Here is a 22,928-nt window from a genome sequence, read left to right on the forward strand (position 1 = left end):
GAGCTTACGGCGGGGACATTCAAATCCTTTGAGCACAGCAGTGGATTTCTGACGAGTCACTAAAGCTCGACGACAAAGACGCCCGACGCTCATCCCAGGAGCTCAAGTGGAGGCGCTGTGGAATGATTTGTGTTCGGAGCTTCCTTCAAATCAGGCCCGAATCCTCGAAATCTCTTGATGCACTACTCTATCCACCACGTCGCAATCGTTCGCCGCCCCACGGCCAGTCTGCCGACTGCGTGGCGCAGCAGATGCGAAGGTTTACGCATATCTCAATCGCTTGCAACATGTTGTCACCGGTCGCGGGAGGAGTGTCGCGAAACGAACTCTCCACCGAAGGCCAACTCCTTCCGGCAGAGCTCGGATCGAATCCGAGTTGGCTTCCGGCAAGCCGGAGCCACGCGGCTCTTCATTAATCTGCGCTTTGTGGTTCTCAACGGAGCTGTAATTGAGAATAGCGGCGTGTGGTTGCCAGACGGAGTTTCGCTGCACTGCGAATGCTCGGCCCTTACCGCGGAGCGCCGCAGTCTGGTTGAGTGAATAGTCGCCCGCTCAGCGCTGCGACTCGATTCGACCTGTCCGAGAAGACATTGTCTTGAGTCTCGATATTGTAAATGGATTTGAAGACGCGAGCTGAATGAGATTTTCAGCCGATTCAATGAAGTTCCCTCTCCAGTGTCATTGCCAGTCCCACGGCGTCCTCAGTCTTCCGACCTACGTACGATTCCGAACTGAATTCCCGATCGCAAAACGGCGAATCTTGCTGGTGAACGTGTCCGATAGCGGGAAATGGCATTATGTTTGAATATGTGTGATGGATCCCCCAGTCGCAAGGTGGTCCGAGAGTTCTAGTTCTGGGAACGAGAAGTTCCCGAGAGACGGATTCGGTCCTACGGATGCCTACCCAGTTCACCGATTCGAAAGGTGGATTGCGGGGCAGAAGAATCTCCTTTCTGGTTTGATTTGAGCCACAGTCGCTGGGCGCTCAATCAGGGACTTGTGGATGGTTTCGTCGAGCCTCGCGAGGTTTCAACCATGACGAGCATCGTAGGGGCTCCAGGCGATTCGCCTCTTCGCCTGCTCTTTGGTTAGATCCGTCACGGAATCAAAATTGAGCCTAATGGATTGTTGACTGATCGCCCAGCAACCTTAACTCTCGTATAATAAGACCATGCCCGTGAGCTCTTGGTTCCGCGAAGCAGAAAAACTTAAGCTGAGCTTAGTTTTCGGAATAAGCTTCTAGGGACGGTAGTTAGTTCTTTCAAGGTCGCTCACCTCGATCCGCTGTCGTGAGCCCCTCCTGGTAATTCGATTCGAGCAAACACCGTTTGTATGGAGGCTTAGAAGAAAGTCTTTGGTCTGGAACTCGGTCTATCCGTATGGAGAACGCGAGCCGTGGGCAGCCCACGTGCGTCTGCCCGTGCCATCGACGATAGATCAATAATTCATTGAGCTCATGAGAGCCCTACGTCTATTCATTGGAAACGATAGTTTCCGAAGCTCTCGAATGTACCCGTGTACTAAATCGTTCGAGCCACATTAGGATCGAAATAGTCTCCTCGCGCCCTTTGTCGGCGCGATGCGCACTGATCCTCCACCAAGACTCGAAGCGCAGACAATGACGTCGGAGAACCTCCATCAAGCAGGAGGATCGGGCAAGACGACAGCAAGCAAGCAAACAGCTGCTACGTCCGAGCTGATATACCGGAGATTCCCGGAACTTTTGCTTCGAAAAAGCAGACTTCTGCTCCCGGATGATCATGGAGCCGGAACAATCATGGAGCACTCAAGTTCCTATGGACAACTCTGAAATTCGATACGAGCCGTCCGAATCCGAAGACAGTGTCTGGATCTGGTTCCCTCGGCAGGATGGAACTCCGGAACGGGCTCACTTACGGCCATAAGTCGCAGCTTGACTCTTCATCACGGTACCTGCTCATTGATCCCGGGGGTGCCGCCTGTTGACTTCTCGCTGTCTCCCCGTCGAGTTCCTGAGCCTTCTGCTGCGTGTCTCCCGGTGTTTCCCCTATATTTCTTCGACCCCGCCCACCTCCACGCCTCGGTTGGAATTGGGCTCGACGAGAAGCAGCCGCGGGCGGGACCATTAGCGAAAAATGGATGTTGAGATCACCTCTTGGTCAAAAACCCTATCTTCACGCCCATTTGTCGAGGCAAGGTCGCGTGGGTGTCTCCAACGTCGCTGCGGAGTGTTCCTACACGTAGGGCGTTGTGGGTCGTCTTAAACACTTTTCACACGTCTCAAAGTTTTAGTCGACAATCTATCCGACGGCTGAAAGTTCTGTGTCTCAGCACCCAGGCCTCCTGGTACCCGGACAACGCGAGAGAGATCGACGGGACAGGGGAGTTGAAGGAAATCGAGCCTCTGTTAGTGAAATTCCGGAGCTCGGGACATCATTCGGAACCCGTGGACCTCTGACTTCCTTTTTCGGTCTCCCTTTCCTTCGAGCTCCCCATGAATTTTTTTAGGAAAGGGTCCGAGATGTCCTTGTGAATATACCGGGCGCGTGTTCCGCCAGACTCGACTTCCCTAATTTTCCATGGCTTCTACATTATTTCTGAGCGAGGGACTGTGCGGGTAGTGCCGCTGAATGGATCGTGTGAAGCCACTCAACATTGTGGCAGTTCAAGTGTTTCTCCCCTCTGGCCTAACGAGGAGAATCGTGATTATGATGACGAGGCACTCAGTACGCCATCAAGTCTCTTTCAGTTCTCTGCCCGGCCGCTCAGTTTCGCAGGGTGAAGGAGGCTCGAGAGAGAAGAGTCGTGATGAATGGTTGTCGAGATCATTCCTCATCTCCAACCCTCCGTCGCCTGCGATTGTCTTCGCTCTGATTCGACGCCGATAACGTTTCGCTTCCCGATTCTTTGTCTTGGCAGGGCGGCATTCTTTTCCCCAACGATTCGGAGACGTTCATTTCGTGTTCGACCCAGCTCGATGCGATACGACTCTTCATTGACTCGCAAGCGTATCGGCGTGCGTCGACGTATATTCTCGAAAACCTACCGTGAAGGGAGCCGTCGGCCCCACATGCTTCGAAACCGACCTAGTTGACAATTTTCACGGGCCGGACCTCCACGTCCTCCCTGGTCCAATAAAGTATTGGTCTCTTCGAGAACCAAACTTTCTGCAAAGAATGTCCTCCGGCTGGAACGAGGAATAGGTGCAATTGCAAGAGGGAGCAGCAGCCAGATGTTGATAGTCACGCTTGTGGAAGTTATGGATGCTTTCACGACCAGACTTCGGAGAATGAAGGCTCGCGAATGAAAACTTCGGGGGCGGAATTTTATTCTCCCGCTGAATTCTTACTCTCGACCTATAGATACGTACCTACGCGGGCGAACGGAGGTTGTCGCAAGGAGTTTCCCTGTACACCGGAACCGCGAAACCATAAAAACGGAACTCCAGCATTCAACAGTCACAGCTAAATGCGGTCAATTGACCTACGGCGCGTGGGGAGAACGAAACTTGAACAGAGGTTTTGTCTATTGCAGGGAAAAGAGCTCGTTGGCTCGTGGCTTCCGCCTGGCTTTTCAGTTTGATCATGGCTCTTCCGGCCCTCTTCATCAGTAGTGAGAAAGAGGTCAGGGGTATGAGGCAGTGTTGGATTGAGTTCACCACATACGAGTGGCGGGTGAGTCCCCGACGAGAGTGAACGCACGCATTATACGCCGGCTCTGTCGATGAGAGGCGTGCTCCCGCCTGTGCCCCGGTTCGGACGAGTCGAATTTTCAGTAGGTTAACGCGGGTGAGAACCCGATAATACAGAGCCGTTGACGCTCACGCCTCACTTCAACTTCACCCGCAGGTGTACATTACGATCGTGGCAATTTCGTTGTTCTTCATCCCAGCAATTATTATAGCAGCTTGCTACTCTATTATTGTCTACACCATCTGGACCAAGTCTAAAATGCTCTCTTACCCAAAGAGTAGCCATTCGGCGTCTAAAACATCCAAGTCCAGCGTGTCGGTCGGTAAGTAATAGGCTAATAGCGACTTGCGCCGTACCGTCCGGGGGCGAAGCCGAGAGCAATGATAAGTTTTTTCTTCATATTCGGGCGCAAATCGACCAACAACCGTGTTACGCTTGATATCCCTCAGGTGGACTTTCGACAAAAAGTCAGAAAAGTTCAACGTCTGCGAATGTGGACGTCGAGAGCAAAAGAGCCAGTTCCAGGGGTATCATTCCGAGGGCCAAGATCAAGACCATCAAGATGACTCTTATCATTGTGTTTGGTAAGATAAGGATAACCGCGCTGTTGATGATTGTCTTGCTTCCAGATTGTGTTCATGGATGGGTTTTCTTTTTACCAACCCTCAATCGATGAATAAGAATGACCCTGTTCCGATTTTGAACACAGAAGAGACTCCACGATATCTCCTCATGGCTGCCGAAAACGGTTGACGCAATCGGGATTCCATAGGAGCGAATCGAGAACTCGACTATATCGACAATTTAGAACAACCAAAAGATCAGGAAATCAGGCTTCTTCTCCGGGGAGTTGATGTAATCGAGCTTCCACTGTACCGTGATCTGCGAAAACGTGGCAGAGTTATCTGACTGGGACTTCGAAAAGCTCATTCTGACGCCCCGTGCTCGGCCTCTGCTTGCGCTCACATCATCCTGGAAGTCAAGAGATTGTCAAGTATCCGGTGTTTCGGGGCTTTGACTCCGCGGAAGGTGTCTTGCGTGAAAGGCGTGAAATTTCGCCTGAGCGACGCTTCCAGACTCCCAGATCAATGACATCCGACTCGTATTCATTACACCCATGTCGCTGCGGGAGAATAAGCGATTCCAGTCAGGAGAAACGGCGGACCATTCGTATCAATCGGAGACCCTTCGGCGACCTCGAAGGACGTTTTCTCTCGGAGGCCATCCAAACTAGAAGCTCCCCGAGAGAGGGACGAGAGAGATATCCAAGGATCCCGTTGGGACTCATTGGCGTCCTGGTTAATGATTCCGAAAAAAATAAAAATGAGGAAGGAGAGCTGCAGCATGGAGACACTCTCGCAAACCAGGGCTCCTCCGAAAGTTGGTGTATGTGAACACTATGTAGTTCGTTGAAGCCATCGGATAGAACTGCGACGTAAAATTTGGGGTCATACAGACGACAACTGTAGGTAGTATCGCAGAATATATCGCTCTGGTTTCATCGAAACGAGTAGGACCCGCTCATATGTTACAGATATTTATTTCTTCTTGCAGTTTTCGTGATTTGCTGGAGTCCGTACATGATATACGACCTTTTGCAAGTGTACGACTACGTAATCTTCGAGGACAAAAAGACAGAAAATGCTGTATCAACGTTTATGCAGTCTCTGGCACCGCTCAACTCATTGGCCAACCCCATAGTCTACTGCCTTTTCTCTACGCACATTTGCAGAAATATCAGGTAACAACGACGGCTGTGCCGACAGTCGATAACCCGAAATGTCTATAATCCCTGTGTACTACTAATAATTGTATCTAGATCATTCGAAACGATTGCATTCTCACAACCTAACGAGTGCCTGACTCACGACTTTGCGGTCCGGAGAACTGTGTAGACCGCACAGGACTGGAGCATACTCTTCGGATATGGGATAATAATGACGCCAATCTGACCTAATTAGAAGAGTTCCATTCAACTAAGCCGTGCGGTTTATTTCGAAACCTACTCTAACTAAATTTCATCCGTTCGCTTCGCTCAACTGTCAGGGATTTCATAAGGACGCACTTCATGGTGACTAAATTTCAAGGCTTTTCGCTTAAGCAGCCTAGCCTAAATTCTCAGACCCAGAGCCGCTCATCGCGAGACTTATACGGCAACCTCTGATCGTATGCCTTGACGCTTCAGCTTTGTTAGGGTATAGCTTCAGCTAAACACAAGTCAATTGAGAGGAGAAAAAATTCTCTTGTTTTGGTGAATAGTTATAGATATCGAAGCTAATTCAATTGTGTAGACTGGACGATTGGTTCAGAGGTTAGCCTGGTTCGAGCCGTCGTGAAATACGTCGATCTTCGGGTGCAGGGAGGCGACCCATATTCACCTCCTGGATTGGCTCTTGCATTTTGAGCTAGCGAGTTTGAAATCCGTAATTCAACGGCGTTGTCGAAGCAAGCGTTGCGTGATTTCAGCCAAGAATCCGAGTGGATAGCTAACTTGACCAAGCGACCTGGGGTAAATTAAGCCCCAAGTCTGTAGAACAGTCAACTCCCTAGAAGCCTATCGGCAGGCGTCGCTCGTTGTGGCCAACAACTTGCTTCGGTGCTGCTAGGCTAGACGATGTACTTCTACCGCGCATGGCGATGGTGGTCGCTGGTGATGGTCCGATTTGCCCCAACTGCATCCGCCATCGCCCCTTTCACGCAGCGTCTAAGTGTGACGAACGACATCGCGAGCTTGATGAACGACCCCTCGCCGAGATGCACGCTTGTCTTTCCGTCACCAGTTGCCAATTTTGTACAGAGAGTCTTGCTCCCGAAACAAAAATAAAGACGTTGTAATCTTCATCTATCCATCCGAGCGAGTCGGCCAGCCAGCCACGCTTTTGTGGAGTCGAATGTCAAAACCCTGGACTCTGCGTTGGCCGTTGGCCTCGCGAGTGTCTGGAGTGCCCCTCTGTCAAGTGATGCAATCACTGTCTGACTCCGGGGACCCACAGAATGAATCACAGGCAACAAAGATTTATGCTGAGCGCGAATGCGCTGTCCTTATTTGATGACAATGTTTGCATGACGCTGATTCGACCTAGAAGTATTCCAAACGGGTAGTTTCTAGCTCAACTCCTCATTCAAGACTGCGCGGAGAATCGCTAGGGCGTGATTGGAACTCTCGGATTTGTGCGGAACCTCTCTCGCTTCAAGCTTTCTATTTTGAATATGGGGGAAATCTAAGCATGAACCCCGTGAAGGAATGGAGGATTTCGACCTAATTTCTTCATCGTTCTTGGATCTTGGACGTGTACAGAGTCCGGCTCATATATGCAGACTGTTGTGGATGTTGAGATGAAGCTTAGCAGGAAGGGCAAGCTACAATTAGGCGTCGCCAAAGCTGAGCTTCGAGATTACCCTCCCATCATGGCCTATCATTAAATGGAGCTTCGTCAATCCGCAGGAATCATCCCTGGTTCGGTTGGCTCGCCGGCAGGCTGTGTATGTGCTCCCCATGCAGCACCTTAGCGAAAAGAGACAACAACACGATATCTAGTCACAGAAGACTCACCACATCTAACTACGCCACGATGTCGACATCGCTCAGGTACGTCGAAGACTGCGAGGAGTGCTAGCAGGAGCACAATATCCTACGATTGAAGTTTTCCGTTGAGTCTTGCTCTCCAACGTTATCAGCAAGACAACGGTAGCGATGAATTCAGAGAGCACCAGAGCGGATTTCCGCTCCAGGGTCCACAATTGCCGGTATGATATCCGTCATCAAGGTCTGCTGTACGCGGGGGAGCCTATTCGCAATGTGTTCCTTCGCGTACTCGGAGGATCTTTGCGGGGAATTCCGCAAAGTAAATATTAGAGGGAGCGCGGTTCCCTAGACAAGCACATTGGAATCATCGAGATGAGAGCCGCGACATGTTGGACGACCGATCGACCATATCACGACGATACATGTCGGCTGCTGCTCCCTTTGAGCACGGACGCGGTAGAGAGCATGTCTGATTTTTCGAGAAAGAAAATCAGGGCGAGAGTTCGAATCAATCTTCCAGAACGCGCTCGTGATCTAAGGAGCGCTGGTTCACCGACTCCCTGGAACGCTGTCAATCGCCGCAGTTCACCGGTCACCTCACTCTAGATGGCCGAGGGAGCTTCTATTGGCCTGAGGCGCGGCTGCTGGGTCGGTCCACCACGTAGCGAGGCAGCGTTCCTCAGCCCGGGGCCCGAATAAGGAACATCATTAGAAGGAGCAGTTATCGACACAGCGAATTGGAAATTAGGTTCTCGATCGAATTTCGAGAGAGTATAGACCGCTATATTTACGGTCGCAGGATCTGGTCGTCACTGCCAGCAGACTTCGCACGTCTATTCAGTTTTTTCGAAACGGTTATTGAGGCTTAGACCGGCGGAAGTGGCCTCGGAACTGGGAAGCCAAGGAAAAACTTCTTTCATGAATATGGGAAAACTTCACTGCATGGTCGCCGCACCGGATGGATTCGAATATTGCCTATCGGTTGAGCTCATGGCCCTCCTAATCGAATCTCCGAGGCACGGATTCGAATTCAGGGAAGGAGGTTCTCGAAAAGGTCTTAGAAGTCTCTGAGGATCCACCGGAGGGTAAAGGTTCGGAAACGCCAGACAGAGAGAAGCTCTCCACAATTCAGCCGGAGACTATCTGACACGGATGTCACGGACCGATATCTACTCAGTCAGACATCTACTGGCTCACCGAAAACGACATCGTGGACCACTAGTCGGTCTTGCGACGCTCGGAGCGATTGTCTGATAATTCAGATCGAATCATGGCCGGCTCGGTGGGTCGCTTTGTGGGTGGATCGGCTGTGTCGTCAAGTGCAGCTCTTCTTGACCCTCGGTCGCCGTAAGGCAATGACGCTTCTCGTCGCCCTTCATAGGAAGTAGGTTGTTTGCTGCGCTGCCGTTGGTGGTCAGACGAGAGAGGGCTCTCTGTGATGTGTGTCATATTACAAAACTTTTTCACACTCACATGGCGCGTCTCTTCTTTCTCTCGGGAAGACTAACGGAAGTGTCCTCGTGGCCAGCCAGCCAGCCCGTGTTCTTTCAACATGAGCCCTTGATGCGTTCAAGAGCAACACTGTCATAAGCCAGAAACCTTGACAGTACCAAAAACTATGATAGAATCTACGCTTTTCAGGGAGTGGCCTTCCCGATCCGCATACCACGGTGCAAATAAAACGAACACTCTCGAGTAACGAAACAGTCTTTTCGGGCAATTCCAGCGCGGTCGGAAATCTTCCCGGAGGCTTGTTAGAATCATGGAGATCAGTTCAGGAGGCAGAAACTATTAGAAGTCGCAGCAGAAGTAATTGCGGCGACATTAGTATCAGCGGTTGTTCTGGTCCTTTCCGGAGTTTCCGAATGCGGGGTCTCAGCGGAAACGAATTCCTCCTCGCATCGCTCGCTCAAGGCTGCGGAGGCATGTAGACCGGTAACATGGGCGGATACCACCGTCAAGCAGACAATGGCTGATTCCATTTGGTCTTATTTATTCATTCAGAATATTTTACGGGATCGCCGAGTCGCCTGGGAGGATGCTGTGCGTGCGTCCCTGATAAGCCGAGCCCATTGCATGTCACTGTCTGCTAGGTAGATGTAGATATTGAGTCCGGAGAAGCAGTGGTCAGGAACGTGGGTCTGGACGCGGTCTCTAGACCTCGGTGCACCACGGTGATGACTCGACGCGGAACGAACGGCGCAGCGAACTCTGGGATCCACCGCGAGGAAACGAGTTACCGTCGGAGACCCGATTTTCTGGAAGGTGAGATTAGGTTATCCACGCCTCGCGGACTCTTTTTCGAGGTAGGTGAGACTTTGCCGCGAATGTCTTTCCCTTCCGATTCCCGGTCTATCTCCCCCAATGGCACAGAATCTACATTCGTCGCAGACAAGTCATTTCCGATAGAAACACCAGATCCACCCGAGAGCAGTACGGTTTGCTATGAGCTATGAGCCTCTGATGAGCGAATCTAATCATTCAGCAAGAGTGAATTTCGCGATCTGCCGAATTTAGGTTCGGGGTACGACACGCTAGATGCCTAAACCACAACGTTCATTCCGTTCGTTCCCCGCTACACGCTATTCAACCGCCCAAACCGTCCTTTGGGCCAGCCAGCCTGCCTGCCCGTTCGTCGAGCGGAATCTCTGGGACAGACGTGGCAGCAATCCTCCGGCAACGATCGCTCTATCAAGTCTGCAGTCCAGTTGGCAAAAGCAATCTCGTCCGCTGGCTGCCACTGTTCTTTGTATTGTATCGCCATATTGTATTGTCTGATATCGTCCGATGTCTTCCTTGCCAGGACCCGGAAGCATCACGGACACTGTCGATGGGAGTCGCGGTTGACACGAAAGGACACCGACACTCATTGCAAGAAAGCAAACAGGCAGCTAGCTAGTCAAATGAGCAAGCGGGCATAATGAAGCACGGTCACGGTAAAGGCGACCGTTGTTGTGCTCTCCGGCCGATTGACGACGTATTGTGGTGATATATATATATATATGGATACAGTGATCAATCCGCTATCCGGCCGGGAATTCGTTCCATCTGTCCCTAATCAAATACGGTGACCTCTGAAAGCTGACTCTCGCTTACCCCATTCTGCATACGATTCCCGACGTTCTCTATCCGGATCCGATCTCCTTCATCGCCGGAGTCTCTCCGATTCTCCCCGACTCCGTCTCAATTCCGTCGCACGCACACACAGCCTCCCGACCAAAATTGATCCGGAGTCCCCCGCTGTCCCCTCCCCTTGCTTCCCTATTCGATAATTCTCTTCTTCTGAAGACTCAATGGCCTATATTTCGGCGCAATCGTTGCTGAGGGCGACGATCGATGGGATGTGAGAGAGTCGTAATCAAGCAAGTTAATTCGGATCTCGGAATTCATTATTCAGAGCGAGCGTAAAATGAAAAGACTAGCATCGGCGTCGCGGGCACGCGCGGCCGCCCTCGAGAGTGTCCGGAGCTCTCGCGGAAGGCGGCGAGAATATCTAGAGTTATCACGCATCAGTCAGTGGCTCCAGCAAGTTGTTGATGTACTTGTAGAAAATCATTCGCAAAAGCGCTCCTCTGTTCCAACATGCGAAAACCAGCAGCTGTAGGTCCTATCTGGTGGGCGGTGGGCGGGCAGGTTGCTCGTGGTTCGGTTGCTTCGATGGTCAGTCGACTCATTGCTTCCAAACCGTTCAAACTGGAAACCTTTTTCTTCGACGAGGCTTTCGCCAACGGGGAAAATCACACGATCTCCGAGGCGATCGATTCTTTATCAGATTCGCCGGTTGAGCGCTCTAGCTCGGAGAAGATTTGTGGTGATAATCACAGGGAGGGCGGTAGTTCACGATGACCAGCCCTCCGGCTGTCTCGGTCGATATTTCAGAGAAATCGTCTAGTGACACCGCCGGCCCTTATCAGAATCTTCGTCAGAGGACGCTGTCGTCTAGGGAACAAATTCAATATTGCCACCGCAGCCTTTGCAACAGGTTTGCCGCAGGCTTTAGCCGCAGAAAAACTAGCGTTAATTAGTCTCCGAGTCGCCGCTCCGCTTCGCGCTTCCACTGTCTGCTTCTGTCTCGTAAGCGTTGTCTTAATTAGCCCTCAATGTGCACGAGAGCGGCATTCCTTCGCACGACTCGTCCGCTCTTGAGCTTTCAATCCAGGAGAATGTCTAACCGAGTGGTTTGATTCACGGCATGCGAAACAGGAAGAAAGTTACGTCCCTGAGATATAAAGGTACGGCAGGTTTCCACGATCCCAAGCGACGATTTGGAATCGATACAGCGGCTCCGGATTCGCACCCGAGTCGAGTGGGAAATACGCTTGCTGCGGGACAAACCGTCTCGAGCAGGATCCTAAGTCGTCCCGCGCGCGAGACCGATGCAACACTTACAATAGTCCGGAGGATGTGTGGGAATCATCTTCCCTCGGGAAGCGCATTTTTGTCTGGGGCCAACTCCGCTGCGAATCCTGTAGCTGCTTGCAGTCCATATCATTCACTGCTCGAGAGAAGGGAGGTGAACGAATCGAGGCCTCGGCCAAAGTACGAATCGGGAGTGGAAGCTTCTGCGTCCGTTGTTGACGGAGCAGATATTGCTTGTTTCAGATCACTGATTGGAACGGACATAGGTCTGAGACGAGTTCTCACCTACTTGTCTTTCACCTCAGTGCCACCTACCTTAGTGGCAAGTGGCAGTCGGTTGTTCCTCAGAGTGCAGCGTTCCCCGTCGCGCTCAGCTTCTGCTCTGCGCTCCCTCTTATGGAGGGTTAATGCCCCACACCGTTTCTTCTTCTGTTGGTGTTGACGTCGGCAGCGGCGCGGCGTCGTTGTCGTCGGTGTGCTCGCGGAGCTTGAGTGCCGACGCTATGGCTGTCGATTAAGTGGCCATTAGCGGCTGCTCGAACGGCCAGCGGATCAGCCGCGGCAAATGTAAAACTAGGATGGAAACGCCTCGCTCAGTTGGCCGTGCCAGACCGTCGGACTGGACGCGCATGGAAGAATGCCAATAAGCAAAGCGTCACTGCCCGTCTGAGGGACGAACGTTAACGCGTATTTTACGAGCAAAGTAGCGGCAGCGGTTCACGGTCTTCGGTAGCGACTCCGGAGGCGAGAGGGGCATCGCCACTAGGAGCGTTTGCAGCTGCAGCAACATAATTACACCCCCTATTCCATCAGTGGTTCCCTCGCAAGCGGTATTACGCTGCAACGTTAAGCGAACTGAGTGAAAAAGCGAGTCAGCTGACCGTTCACTCCGCGGTCGCTGCTCTCGTGGCCGCATTGTCTTCGCAGAGCCTGCGGGGACACGCGCAAAAATTGTGGAAACGGAAATACCGCGTGGGACCCCGATGGGGAGCGCGGACGCCGGCATTCAGAGAACCTCGACGTCATCAAGCGTTTTAGATGAATACGTTCGCGGGACCGGGAAGTTCCCGAGGAACGCAACTAGAAACAAGAGCGAGCAGCACAAGCTCGTCTCTTTCGTGAAATAATCGCGCTTCTGAGTTTCTAGAATGAGCTGGGCGTGGGCGGGATTTGCGTCATTGACTCGAAACCGTAATTGAATTCGTATGCTCTCTTACAGGCAATCCGGTCGGAGTAATTTGAGATTGACCGAGGCGAACTCGGGAGCTGATCAACTACCGGCACCCGACAGGAAAGCAGCTGTTCGGCAGCTAAACTCACTCGTATAGCATACGGCCCACGACTTGAGTCCCGTTGTGGAAGCGCTGGATCCCTCGAGCCCCGTCGCTGGAAATCTGGATGAAACCCGCGAAACTTGTCTGTAGGCACGACGCGACGCATCCCGACGGCTTCCCCGCTTTTGTCTCAAGAGCGACTATTCCTCCCGAACTGGAGCAACGGAGGATTTCCCCAGACGTATGGTCTACCTCGATCGGGATAGTAGAACATTTTGGGGATCCAGATGGGAGACTCGCGGCGATGTCGAGTGAGGGACGTCCAGCGACCATGCTTCTCAAGTCAAGCCTCATGTTGTGAGTTGTGATATCATTTTGGAAAAGCGTGCTCGGAACGCCGGCACGATCTACTTTTCATAAGCCGAAGTCTTCATAAAACAGATGTATTTTCAACCGAGATCCTCAACACCGGACGGTTGCATGCGACCGGCGAGCGACGAGAGCAAGCCACGAGGAATCCAAGCTTAGCTTCGAGACTTGTGATTGCTCGGCTGGAAGTTCCGGGAGTAAGTGATCCGAAAGAGCCAAGTTCCCTCGACCGACACACGGCAGCGAGACACTATGTATATCCTCGGAGAAGCTCTTTCCCCGAAATGATCGCTCCTCGCTGGTTTTTGCGTAAAACGGTTTAAGGCTCTGCCCGCAGAGAGGCACGAACTCAAGCTCATGCTCTGCTCGTGGCTTTCCGCGGGCGAGTTTCTTTCACCAGGTACGCTAGCCCGTGGGTCCAGAGACGACCTGATCGGGGGACATCCAAGGTTTCTTTATCATGTTGATGTCTTGCGTGACCACTGCTACCTTGTCGCAGTCTAATTCAGGCCGGTGACCGTTTCCCACGGCACAATAACCCCGACTCCCTGAAGAATTCCCAGTGTTCGCTACCCCGCTCATCCAAAGAAAGACCGAATGAGGCTTTCAGAAATGTTAATCTGTTAATCTCGTCCTTGTATGATTTCCCTCTACATTCCCAGGAGCATAGTATTCTTCACACACGTGGACGAAGCATGAACAAACGAGTGAGCGGAATGGCTTACCAGCGATAATCTACACGAAAATTATTATGTCTATGATCAAGTTTATGTATTAACGAGTATTCCATGTCGATGACTGTAAAATTCCTCATCAAACCTCTGACGCGTACTGTGTAGAATATGTTATCGATCTTTTGATGTACAGCGGAAATTCGTTATCTGACACGTGAATGGCGAACGGAACAGAGCATTCTCTTCTCGAATCGGAGTCAGATTCGAACAATCATCGCGATACCGGATTTCGCATCTTTAAGAAAAATCAACCCCGGCTCCGCTCCAATTCTCAGCATCTCGGAGATGAGCTGATCTGTTCCGCATGTCAGAGCGACGACTATGTTCTGTCGATACCCCCGAACTTGACGCATGTGGATTCCACCGTATCGAGACGACACTGAAGTTTCGAAAATGGGAAAAATGTGATACGTCATCTTAGTGTTCTATCCATCGAAGATCACCCATCGCCCAGCGGAGCGGTAATGTTCCTTCTGAACTCAAACTTTGAATAAAGTGTAACCGATGGACTTAGCAGGAAATGTCTCGATGCAATCGATCTAGATTTATCTCATCGTCGGCCAAGTCCCCAGGTCTTACTTCGGATCAAAAGGAAGCATCGGTATGTGGACAAGGGGTCGCCCCCAAAAACTCCGGGGTACATCTGATCAAAGCTCATCTCCAACCATGTTCGTCCGATTGATCTTTTTTTTCCGATTCGTCCAGTCCGAAGCCCCGGCAGAGTCTTCGAGACGGATCCCAGATTTCCCGGGGACTCTCGGTTCCATCCGCGTACAGAGCGATGCTTTGGGCTATTCTCGATTTTCAGTGCCGCTCTCACTCAACGGTTAAAATGTCCGCCTCGCTGGTGTGAATGCGGATCGTGAAACGGGTGAGCTAAGGGAATATGAGAAACCTCACAAGGTGGGGGGAACAATCCGGGGATCCTCCGGGGTTGCGTCAGTCGCCTTTCCTCGCGAGGGATCGAGCAAGGTGTGACAGCAAAGGCTGCAAAGCGATTGATTCTTCTCGGAGTCTCAGATAGGACAAGCGCGATGAAATCATCTGGCCGATCCCCACCTGGGCGGCTGATCTAGGTATGCTCGTGCCGTGGAGCCCGGGGGGTCAATCTGGGCTTCCCGCAAAGTCAAATGATGAAGGGTCTCTGAATCTCACCGAACACGGAGTTTGACGGGCTCAGTCTCGCGAGCGCTCCCCGAAGGTAGCGAGGCAATCGAACTTTTTTGGAAATATTCAGCAGACTCCAATACAGAGGCCTGTATCACATGGATCTCGAGAATTGTTCGGGTCCGAGCGATGTATCTTCCCGTCTCCCGGGAAGTTCCTCAGCCTTAATCATGCAAGCTCGCGGCGAATATCGAAGAATAATATCATTCAAAGCGGAACCAGCTCATCAGGTGCGAACTTGAATGAAGATGATAACAGTGGATCCGGAGTTCCCGTCGATTTCGTCTCGCCCGAAGAGTTTGCAGAAGCGGTTCGATATCCGTCAAACTATCAGCCTTGTCTCGAGCTCCCTCCTGTTTTGATTTGGTCTTTTCCTCGTGCGCCGTCTATGCTTCAATGGATTACTCAGGGCTCTGCGAAGGATTCCTGAATGGTCCGAAGCTTCATCACAAAAGACACACAGGAGCGGAGTAGAGCTATTGGTTCTCGTCGAATCGGCGGGTATTCGTTTAGTCTCCAATAATACATGAGAGTCCTCGCGCGGATCTCCTGTGACTCTTGAGAGGGGAGGCTACGCCTTGACTCAATGCAGCGAATATATTATCACATCACCCAGCGAGCTTCAAAGCCTCGTGCTTATAACGCTGATATTGTTTTTAGAGATCGCAAGAGAATACTAGCAGGGACCATTGCTCAATGGTGAGCTCCAACATTAGAATATTCAGATAATCGACCTGAGAATTGACTAAGAGTGAACCCCCACTCCCGCAGAAGGGATGGGCTGGTGGAACGAGATAACCGAATACACAACTCGATCCGAAAGAATCTGCGTCCTAGCCTTTCGATGCTGTGATCTCTAAGAGATTCGAGAAGTCGCATGGGAAAATACGGTTGTTGTTCGCTTTTACCGATATCCGGAGTTTCACGAAGAGACAAAGCAACAAAAGGCGCGACCGAGGGATCCTGGAGGAGATCACTAAACATTTTTTGCTGCTCTCCAGCGCGTCCGCGTCCCGGATCGCCGTGCTATTTGCTGACGTCAACTGAGTGAGTGGACGAGCGAGTCGCGCAACGTTCAACTGTTCAGACTACACAGTTTCAGAAACAGGGAACCATAGACTCACCCGCGGAGTCCTCCCTTATTCTGGTTCCAAATTGAATATAAAATTGAGAGTACAATCTCATTCCAACCACGAGCGGTCGGAGTACAGACAGATATGTATTCAGGAAATCTAGGGGGGAGTTCTTGGGGGGCGCCTATCCGCGATGCCGCCGCATATCGAAAGGCTCATTTTATTTCACAGAGTTTATAGGCGACCGGGGCGAAGCCTTGGGCGACCGGACGAACCTAGCAAGCCGGCAACCAGCGGCTGCTTGTTGAAAATAGTTCGACGTCCCCTGCTTGGCAAAATTTGCTCTTTCCACAAGAAAGTCGCGTTTAGCCGATTCGGCCGTCAGTCCAGGCTATGTCGACGGCGGCGACGACGACGTCGTCGAGGATTCTCCTTTATAGCTCAATAAGGCTAGTGACTTGATAGCACTTCGTCAGACGTGACACACACACCGACACCTCAACGGTGTAAACTGTTCCCCCGAATTTGAAATTTGCGTCCCTGGACACGTCAGCGCAACAACCGAGCTCTTTATTAGAAAATACAGCACCAGCGTCACAGTGTTTCGCTTCGGCCCGCTCGAATGATAAAGAATTACGTCGACGAACAAGTATGACCTTCGGAAGGAATGTACTCGCGGGGATTGGATACGAGTTTTTTGCTAATCTCCCGCCGCGGCAGAGGTTCCCACGTACGTCACCATCTTTGAAAACCTCGCTATAATGCGACCTTTGCTCCATTAGCAGGTTTGCTGCTCGGTTATGATGAGTCCCTCTGCTCACCTTGGAAGAAGTCGCTCCACCATTAGTTTCGTCGTAATGTTCTTATCGCGATTGCGCGAGACATCTGAAGCCGGGAATGGAATCGGGAGCGAACCGGTCTGTCGCTGACTCGTCTCAGATACATCTTCGTATCGAAGGGAAAAGCCTCTTGCTATCGGCAATGCCAACAAGAATCATCAGAGAGATTCCGGAGAAGAAAGCATTTTTCCGATCGCTCTCCGAACTACAGAAGTTCTCGCAACGAACAACGGACGGGACGACGGGAGGCCGTCGCGCACCCGACTCTCTGCGACTTGGCATGCCTGCTTCTCTCGTCCGACGGACGGACGGCTCGCCTGCTCGCTGCGTTTAGACGAGCGTGGTTTTGCGAACGTCTTGACGGACGGACAGCCCGACATCAGATCACCAAGTTTTGCGCGGATGTCGTTGAACGTCGATCATACGAGCTGTCATGACCATTGCGCCTCTCAATCTTCGACAAGCAGCTGCGCTCCCCGAGGCTGCTCAAGATCGCGCGAACTTGCTTTGTTTACAACTGGCCCGCCCACGTTGCGCCGAATAACGCTCCACTAAATTTGAAAGCACGACCCTCACGAGGTTCTCGGAACATTTGAACCCCTCAGCCTCTCGATCGCTCCGTTCTGGAGCGACCGACCGACATTCGCTGAAATCGCAAGTTGAAACGCGTGATGCCGAGCGCTCCTTCCATTATTCCCAGTGGGGCTCGCTGCCAAAATCTTTGAATCGAAGCGGAGTCGCTCAAATGCCAACGACGACTCTATTCATGAAGTTGCCAATTGATCCCCATCGTCCGAAGGTCCGTCTCGAGTTTGAAGGGCGCGAGCTAGCCACTGTCTGGAAAGACCTTTACAACGGACCGTCTCGCTATCCATCCATCCATCGCGGGAATCTCTCTCGGGCGCTGATGAAGTTTTCAGGAAAACCCGCAGTTCGCCGCGGAATACCGGTGACGGACGTCGTGCGATGGATGATCACTCGCACAAAACTCTCGGATATTGACAAGCGCTTATCGGTGTCGATAAAACGTCCCACCAGAAGTATGACATAAGCGCATCCAAGCTCCGGATTTATCGACAAAATCCATCGCTTCATGGTTATCGCGTGGAATTCATTCCCTGGCTCGCTCGAAAAAGAAAGCGTTCTGAAAAGGAGTCAGCGCAGAGAACACAATCAGGCCGCGCGTACCTACCTATGGTGAAGAAAGGGAACGCGTACGTCGGATCTCCGATCCAAGGATTTGAAGAGAATGGCGACCGGACCCAGCCTTGAGAAAACTCGTTGCCTCGATCAATGGCGAGCTTAGGACACGGCTCCGAGGACTTGCACCTCGGAGCCTCATCGGTGTTCGCTCATCGACGGTCGAATCGCGGCTGAAAGCCGCAATGTTGACATTACATGAACAAGGGTTTTTGCGAGCCCCGTGTGACGTCGTTTAACGTGACTCGGCCAGTTTTCGAGCCCGGAGTTCCTTGCCCTCGTTGTTTACAGCTTAAGTCGGTACAGCAGCGTGAGGTGCCGGACTTCAGCCCGGCGAACGAGATCATGCGTCGTCTGTCTTTTAGCTCTCGATTTGAGAAGTTCCTTCCGCAAATTGTGCAGATAGATCTATCCATTTCGTGTGAGGTCGCCCCTTGGACGCCATATTTTTTGCCGCGTTACGGAGGACTGCAGAGATTCAATCGTGATACTCGTCTATTATGTCGAGATCGAGATACTCGCGCCGATTCTTGAACTCGCGAGACGGGAACGCGAAGAACCACGGTATCGGCTTCTGTTCTCGCGCGTCTTCTGCCGTGCCCTCTTCGGACTCCCGCGAAGGAAGTGGATTGCCGCTCGGCTGATACGCTGGTAGGCTGTCTCGAGAAGATTCCCGTTCCCAACAAGGATCATCTTCACACTCCTCGCCGATCGGCCTTTTCGACGTGTTATTTGTCAAATTCTGCAGCTCTCCCCCCACCCGGAAGTAATCGCAGAACCATCCCTCTTGCCGGAAGAGACTGCGACCGTTTCTGCTATGTACGAAAGCTCTCGCTGGGGTCACAACGCCTCAACGAAGCCGCGCTGTCAGGGAGGAAAAATGGAAAAAAGCGACATGCCAAATCCCGCCTCCGAGGATAAGCGGTCCCGAGGGATTGGAAAACTTGACGCGAACATGTTTGACGAATCAGATTCCGAGCGAATGCAGAAAGCCGTAGCCCGGGTGGTGAGTTCGTTAAGAAATGCGGAGGAGGACGGGAGAGTTCTTGACAAAAGAGGCCGGTGACTGTTCTCGAGAGAAAGCCGATGAAAATTCAATTACGCAAGTCATGCGGGACTCTTTGTGCAAATGCTACGCCAGTGCGTGAGAGTTCGCACACCCCGTTTGCGTGCTGGTACTTCCGGCGACTTCGTTCCGGTTCCTTTCGTTTTTATCCCTTCCGCTTCTTCTTGAATTCGCCCGTATCCATCTCTGCTCCTCCATCGAGCCGGATCCGAAGGAGCCTGAGTCGCGAGCGGCCCATTGAGACCTCCTCCGTTCGAGATTAGGCGTGGAATTTATTGACACGCACATAATGACAAACGAACCAAACAGGATTCTCTCCAACTCCATTCGCAGTGCCTTCTCTGGCCGGAGGACTCTCTAGCTTCAGGATTAATGGAGCAGCCAGCCCCCGCATACGCTGCTTTGAATTCGGCCGCCGAACGGCGTCATCCTACGACCCGTATCTAGAGAACGGATTCTAATGATTGCCGGCGTTACTTACGTCGGGTCCAGGACATATCGGCACGTCCAGGTGGAACCCATTCAGGATCTTGGGTCGCTTTCATCGACAAGGCCTAATGATTATATAATATAGCAAGCCGCAGTGGCATACATATGATAAATGAACGTATCTGCTCGTAATTGTCGCCGACGACCATTGAGTATCTTTACTCGGACGCTCCGTGCTCTTGCGAGACAACACGAGTCTGGAAACCGCCAATCCATTGATGCTCCCATCGATTCTACAATTATTCGGAGCGAGCGCGCGCTCTTCTCGCTGGACTCATGGCTGAAATGATTTCGGCCGGAGGTCCTCGTTTTGAGTGAGAAGCTCTGCTGAACGGTAGACCGGAAGGAGCCGCGAATACGAGCCTGAGAGGAAGACTCGGACCACATTTCGGCGATTTCTTCCTCCGACTATTGGAAATAATCGCTCGCATAGAAGGTAAAATTGGGCAATGAATCGAGTTTTTCTCTCATTCTCGTCTTCGTTGGCAGTCTGCCTGATGGGGCATGCGCCAGGCTAGATCCTCGAGTGGGGTCAGAAAACAAATCCTCAGGTGAAGCACATTCTATCTTGCACTCGCTGTTCAAATGACTCTTTCGACCAGTCGAGTGAACGTGTAGACGCCTCTGATATTTTCTTCCTCGGGCGAATTCGCTAGCTCGCGAAACTTTTTGGAACCCATTTTCCGGAATGGATCGGTGCAATCAAAGAGAGCGTATCCGAGATGGCGAAATCAGAGTGATCTCGCAGCCAGCGGGCGGAGATTGAGCAGCCCGAAAATCCGCGATTCCCCATTCGTTCCTCGTGTAAAGGCACGTGGAGCGCTCACTCGGGGGAAAAGCGATCTGCTAGACATTCGAACCTACGCGGGAGAGAGTTCTGACGCCCATTAAGTCCTAAGCCTTGTCTTCGTACCTCTTTACCATCAATCGAAGAAATTCAATCTGTAATAATCCGGCCCCGAGCGGAAACGCGTCCACCCTATCGGAATCCGGTGACAGAGGATACGGGTTGATCGAAGAAACATCTGGCACTCTTCACACTATTTCGCGGATCACAGCTTCTGGATGAAGAATGGTAGACAAAGCTTTTTTACTCGTGGGAGGAACCTGCGTCGAACTTCTTGCTGACTCGAGGCAGTATTTTCCATCAGATTGTACGCCATTGGATTCGTGTCTCTCTTCAGTGAAAATCCGTGATTCCGGTTCGGGCTGTGATCGATTTCACGGGAAGAGACCGCTGTTTCTACCAAGGATTTTCCGGGGCATTGAGCCGCAGGATCGATCAGGTGTCAAATAGTGCATCTCTGCTGAAAAAAACAGCCAAAGCGATGGACACACGGTGTCTCCTTGAGCAAACCACTTCCCCAAGACGGAACGTTCCCCAGCCGATCGCAAGCATCAGTCTGTATTATATGAACATGATACACAAGTCTGACGGAAGCCCCGGACGAGTCCGGCCTCTCACACAATGAGCCCCTGCCCCCCTCAAATCCCCGCCGCACGCACCTGATTACTCTCGAGGCTCTCAAGAGCTCACACAGGACTTTCAGAATTGTTTTCCATCGTCTCGACTGCGCTTTAGCTCTTGACTCTCCGATACCGAGGGGTCGGTGCACAACCAACCTATACGGTCAAACGCCTGGGGCGCTATAAAAAGAAAGCTACAAAAATAAGTTCTGTTCTCCGTGAGTCGAGACCTCTTAGGATGCATCAAGAGTCTTTGATCCATGGAGAACCTAAACGGACGAATCGCACCGAGTATAATTCTTCAGGATTAGGAGTGATGGATGAGTCGGAGTGTCAGATATGGTTCTGAGCCGCGAGGCAAAAGTCCTTTGTTTTGGCGTGTATCCTTATTCCTTTCCCCGGCGGACAGAAAGACGTAGCGAGTGGTGCAGAACAGCTATCGATGGCGGAAGAATACGGTGTATGGTTGCACGTATCCGATTGGAATATCTCGGAGATGGGACCCCCATGCTGCTTCCACTTGATGTCCTCCAATAAGGAACAGACAGCGATGGCTGGGCGGAAGTCTCGAAATTCATGAATTCGAGCGGTCCCATAAAAATGTTTTTCTCTTATCGGGAGGGTCGGAAATCGCAGTCGAACACAAGTGGAGCTGATGCTACGTGAAGCTTGTTTTGCCTCTCAAATCATGGACCTTTGAGCTGGGCACGGGGACCGTAGAATTTTAGCAGCAACAGAGCTGCTGCTCGTGCTGATGTCAATCCGAGTCAACGAGGGTCATGTCCCTGTCGCCTACCATTAGATCGGGAATGTCGTAGGAGGTCTCCGGAATGAGACTCTCGACAGCCCCGCGGGCAGCTAATGATAGCGCGACTGCCGTGTTTCCGAGCTGCCGAAAGCATGCAAGAGTATTCGTCCCGTCCCAATTTTCGCAGACGGAGGAAGGAATCTATTTTGCCCCTGCTTCCGGGAGCTAGAGAGGAAGAGCAACAATCGCAATAGATGGGAAGCTTCCATCGTGATCGATCTCGTCGTGGGTTTGCAAGCGACACAACATCTAGTTGCAAACTCTTTACATAACAAACGACTGTGTCTGAATTTAGGATGTTTCTATAAACTACCTCGCTAGCTAAGGTGGGAGTTGAACTCACGGCAACACTCAGGCTGGATGCGAGGAGGAATATTTCGATGTCGAATCTCGGGCAGCTTCGGGCATTTTACTTCGCTGTATCCAACGCGGAGAGCGCAGATTTCGTGCTTCTCAGGAGAAGCACCTCGCGCAAGTGTTTGTGCGTCAAAAACTGAGCTTTATGAATCGAGATGTCTCGAGGAGAGCACAAAGGGAATTAGTCTCCATTAGAGCCCTCGGAATAGTTCGTAGAAGCTGAAGCTTAATTGTCGCAAGCTGGATATTGAACACCTGTCTACATATAGATGTCATTCTGATCTCTCCCTTCTGGTCATTCTGCCACAAGGGAGAGATCTCGACTCGCGGGTTGCGGAAAGTCAAGACGCGATTATTGTTATCATTCCAGGACTCTTGCATACGGTTGGGAATCCTCCCGACGCCGACTAGGTAAGCGACCGATAAACTCGCTAGTTCGCCCAACGGAAACTAGAATTGAGTGCCTCAGCCTCATTCATTAGAGGCGTCGGAGCGACCGTCTCACCGTCGGAGCTCTAGTGGAGCAACG

General features: G+C 51.7%; 1 protein-coding gene across 1 annotated transcript in view; it reads left to right on the forward strand.

Annotated features, from left to right (window-relative positions):
- The window catches only part of LOC100898773 (cardioacceleratory peptide receptor), a 32,267-nt gene extending 18,947 nt beyond the window's left edge, over positions 1 to 13,320 (forward strand). Inside the window, exons 5-10 of the mRNA XM_018642180.2 lie at positions 3,514 to 3,653; positions 3,828 to 3,993; positions 4,121 to 4,255; positions 5,226 to 5,412; positions 7,117 to 7,260; positions 12,776 to 13,320. Coding sequence (XP_018497696.2) covers positions 3,514 to 3,653; positions 3,828 to 3,993; positions 4,121 to 4,255; positions 5,226 to 5,412; positions 7,117 to 7,260; positions 12,776 to 12,884 — 881 coding nt within the window. The 3' untranslated portion in view covers positions 12,885 to 13,320. The remainder of the gene's footprint in view (positions 1 to 3,513; positions 3,654 to 3,827; positions 3,994 to 4,120; positions 4,256 to 5,225; positions 5,413 to 7,116; positions 7,261 to 12,775) is intronic.
- The last annotated feature ends 9,608 nt before the right edge of the window (positions 13,321 to 22,928 follow it).

The sequence above is a fragment of the Galendromus occidentalis genome, unplaced genomic scaffold (genome assembly GCF_000255335.2).
Source record: "Galendromus occidentalis unplaced genomic scaffold, Mocc_1.1 scf7180000076574, whole genome shotgun sequence".
In the NCBI taxonomy this organism is placed as follows: domain Eukaryota; kingdom Metazoa; phylum Arthropoda; class Arachnida; order Mesostigmata; family Phytoseiidae; genus Galendromus; species Galendromus occidentalis.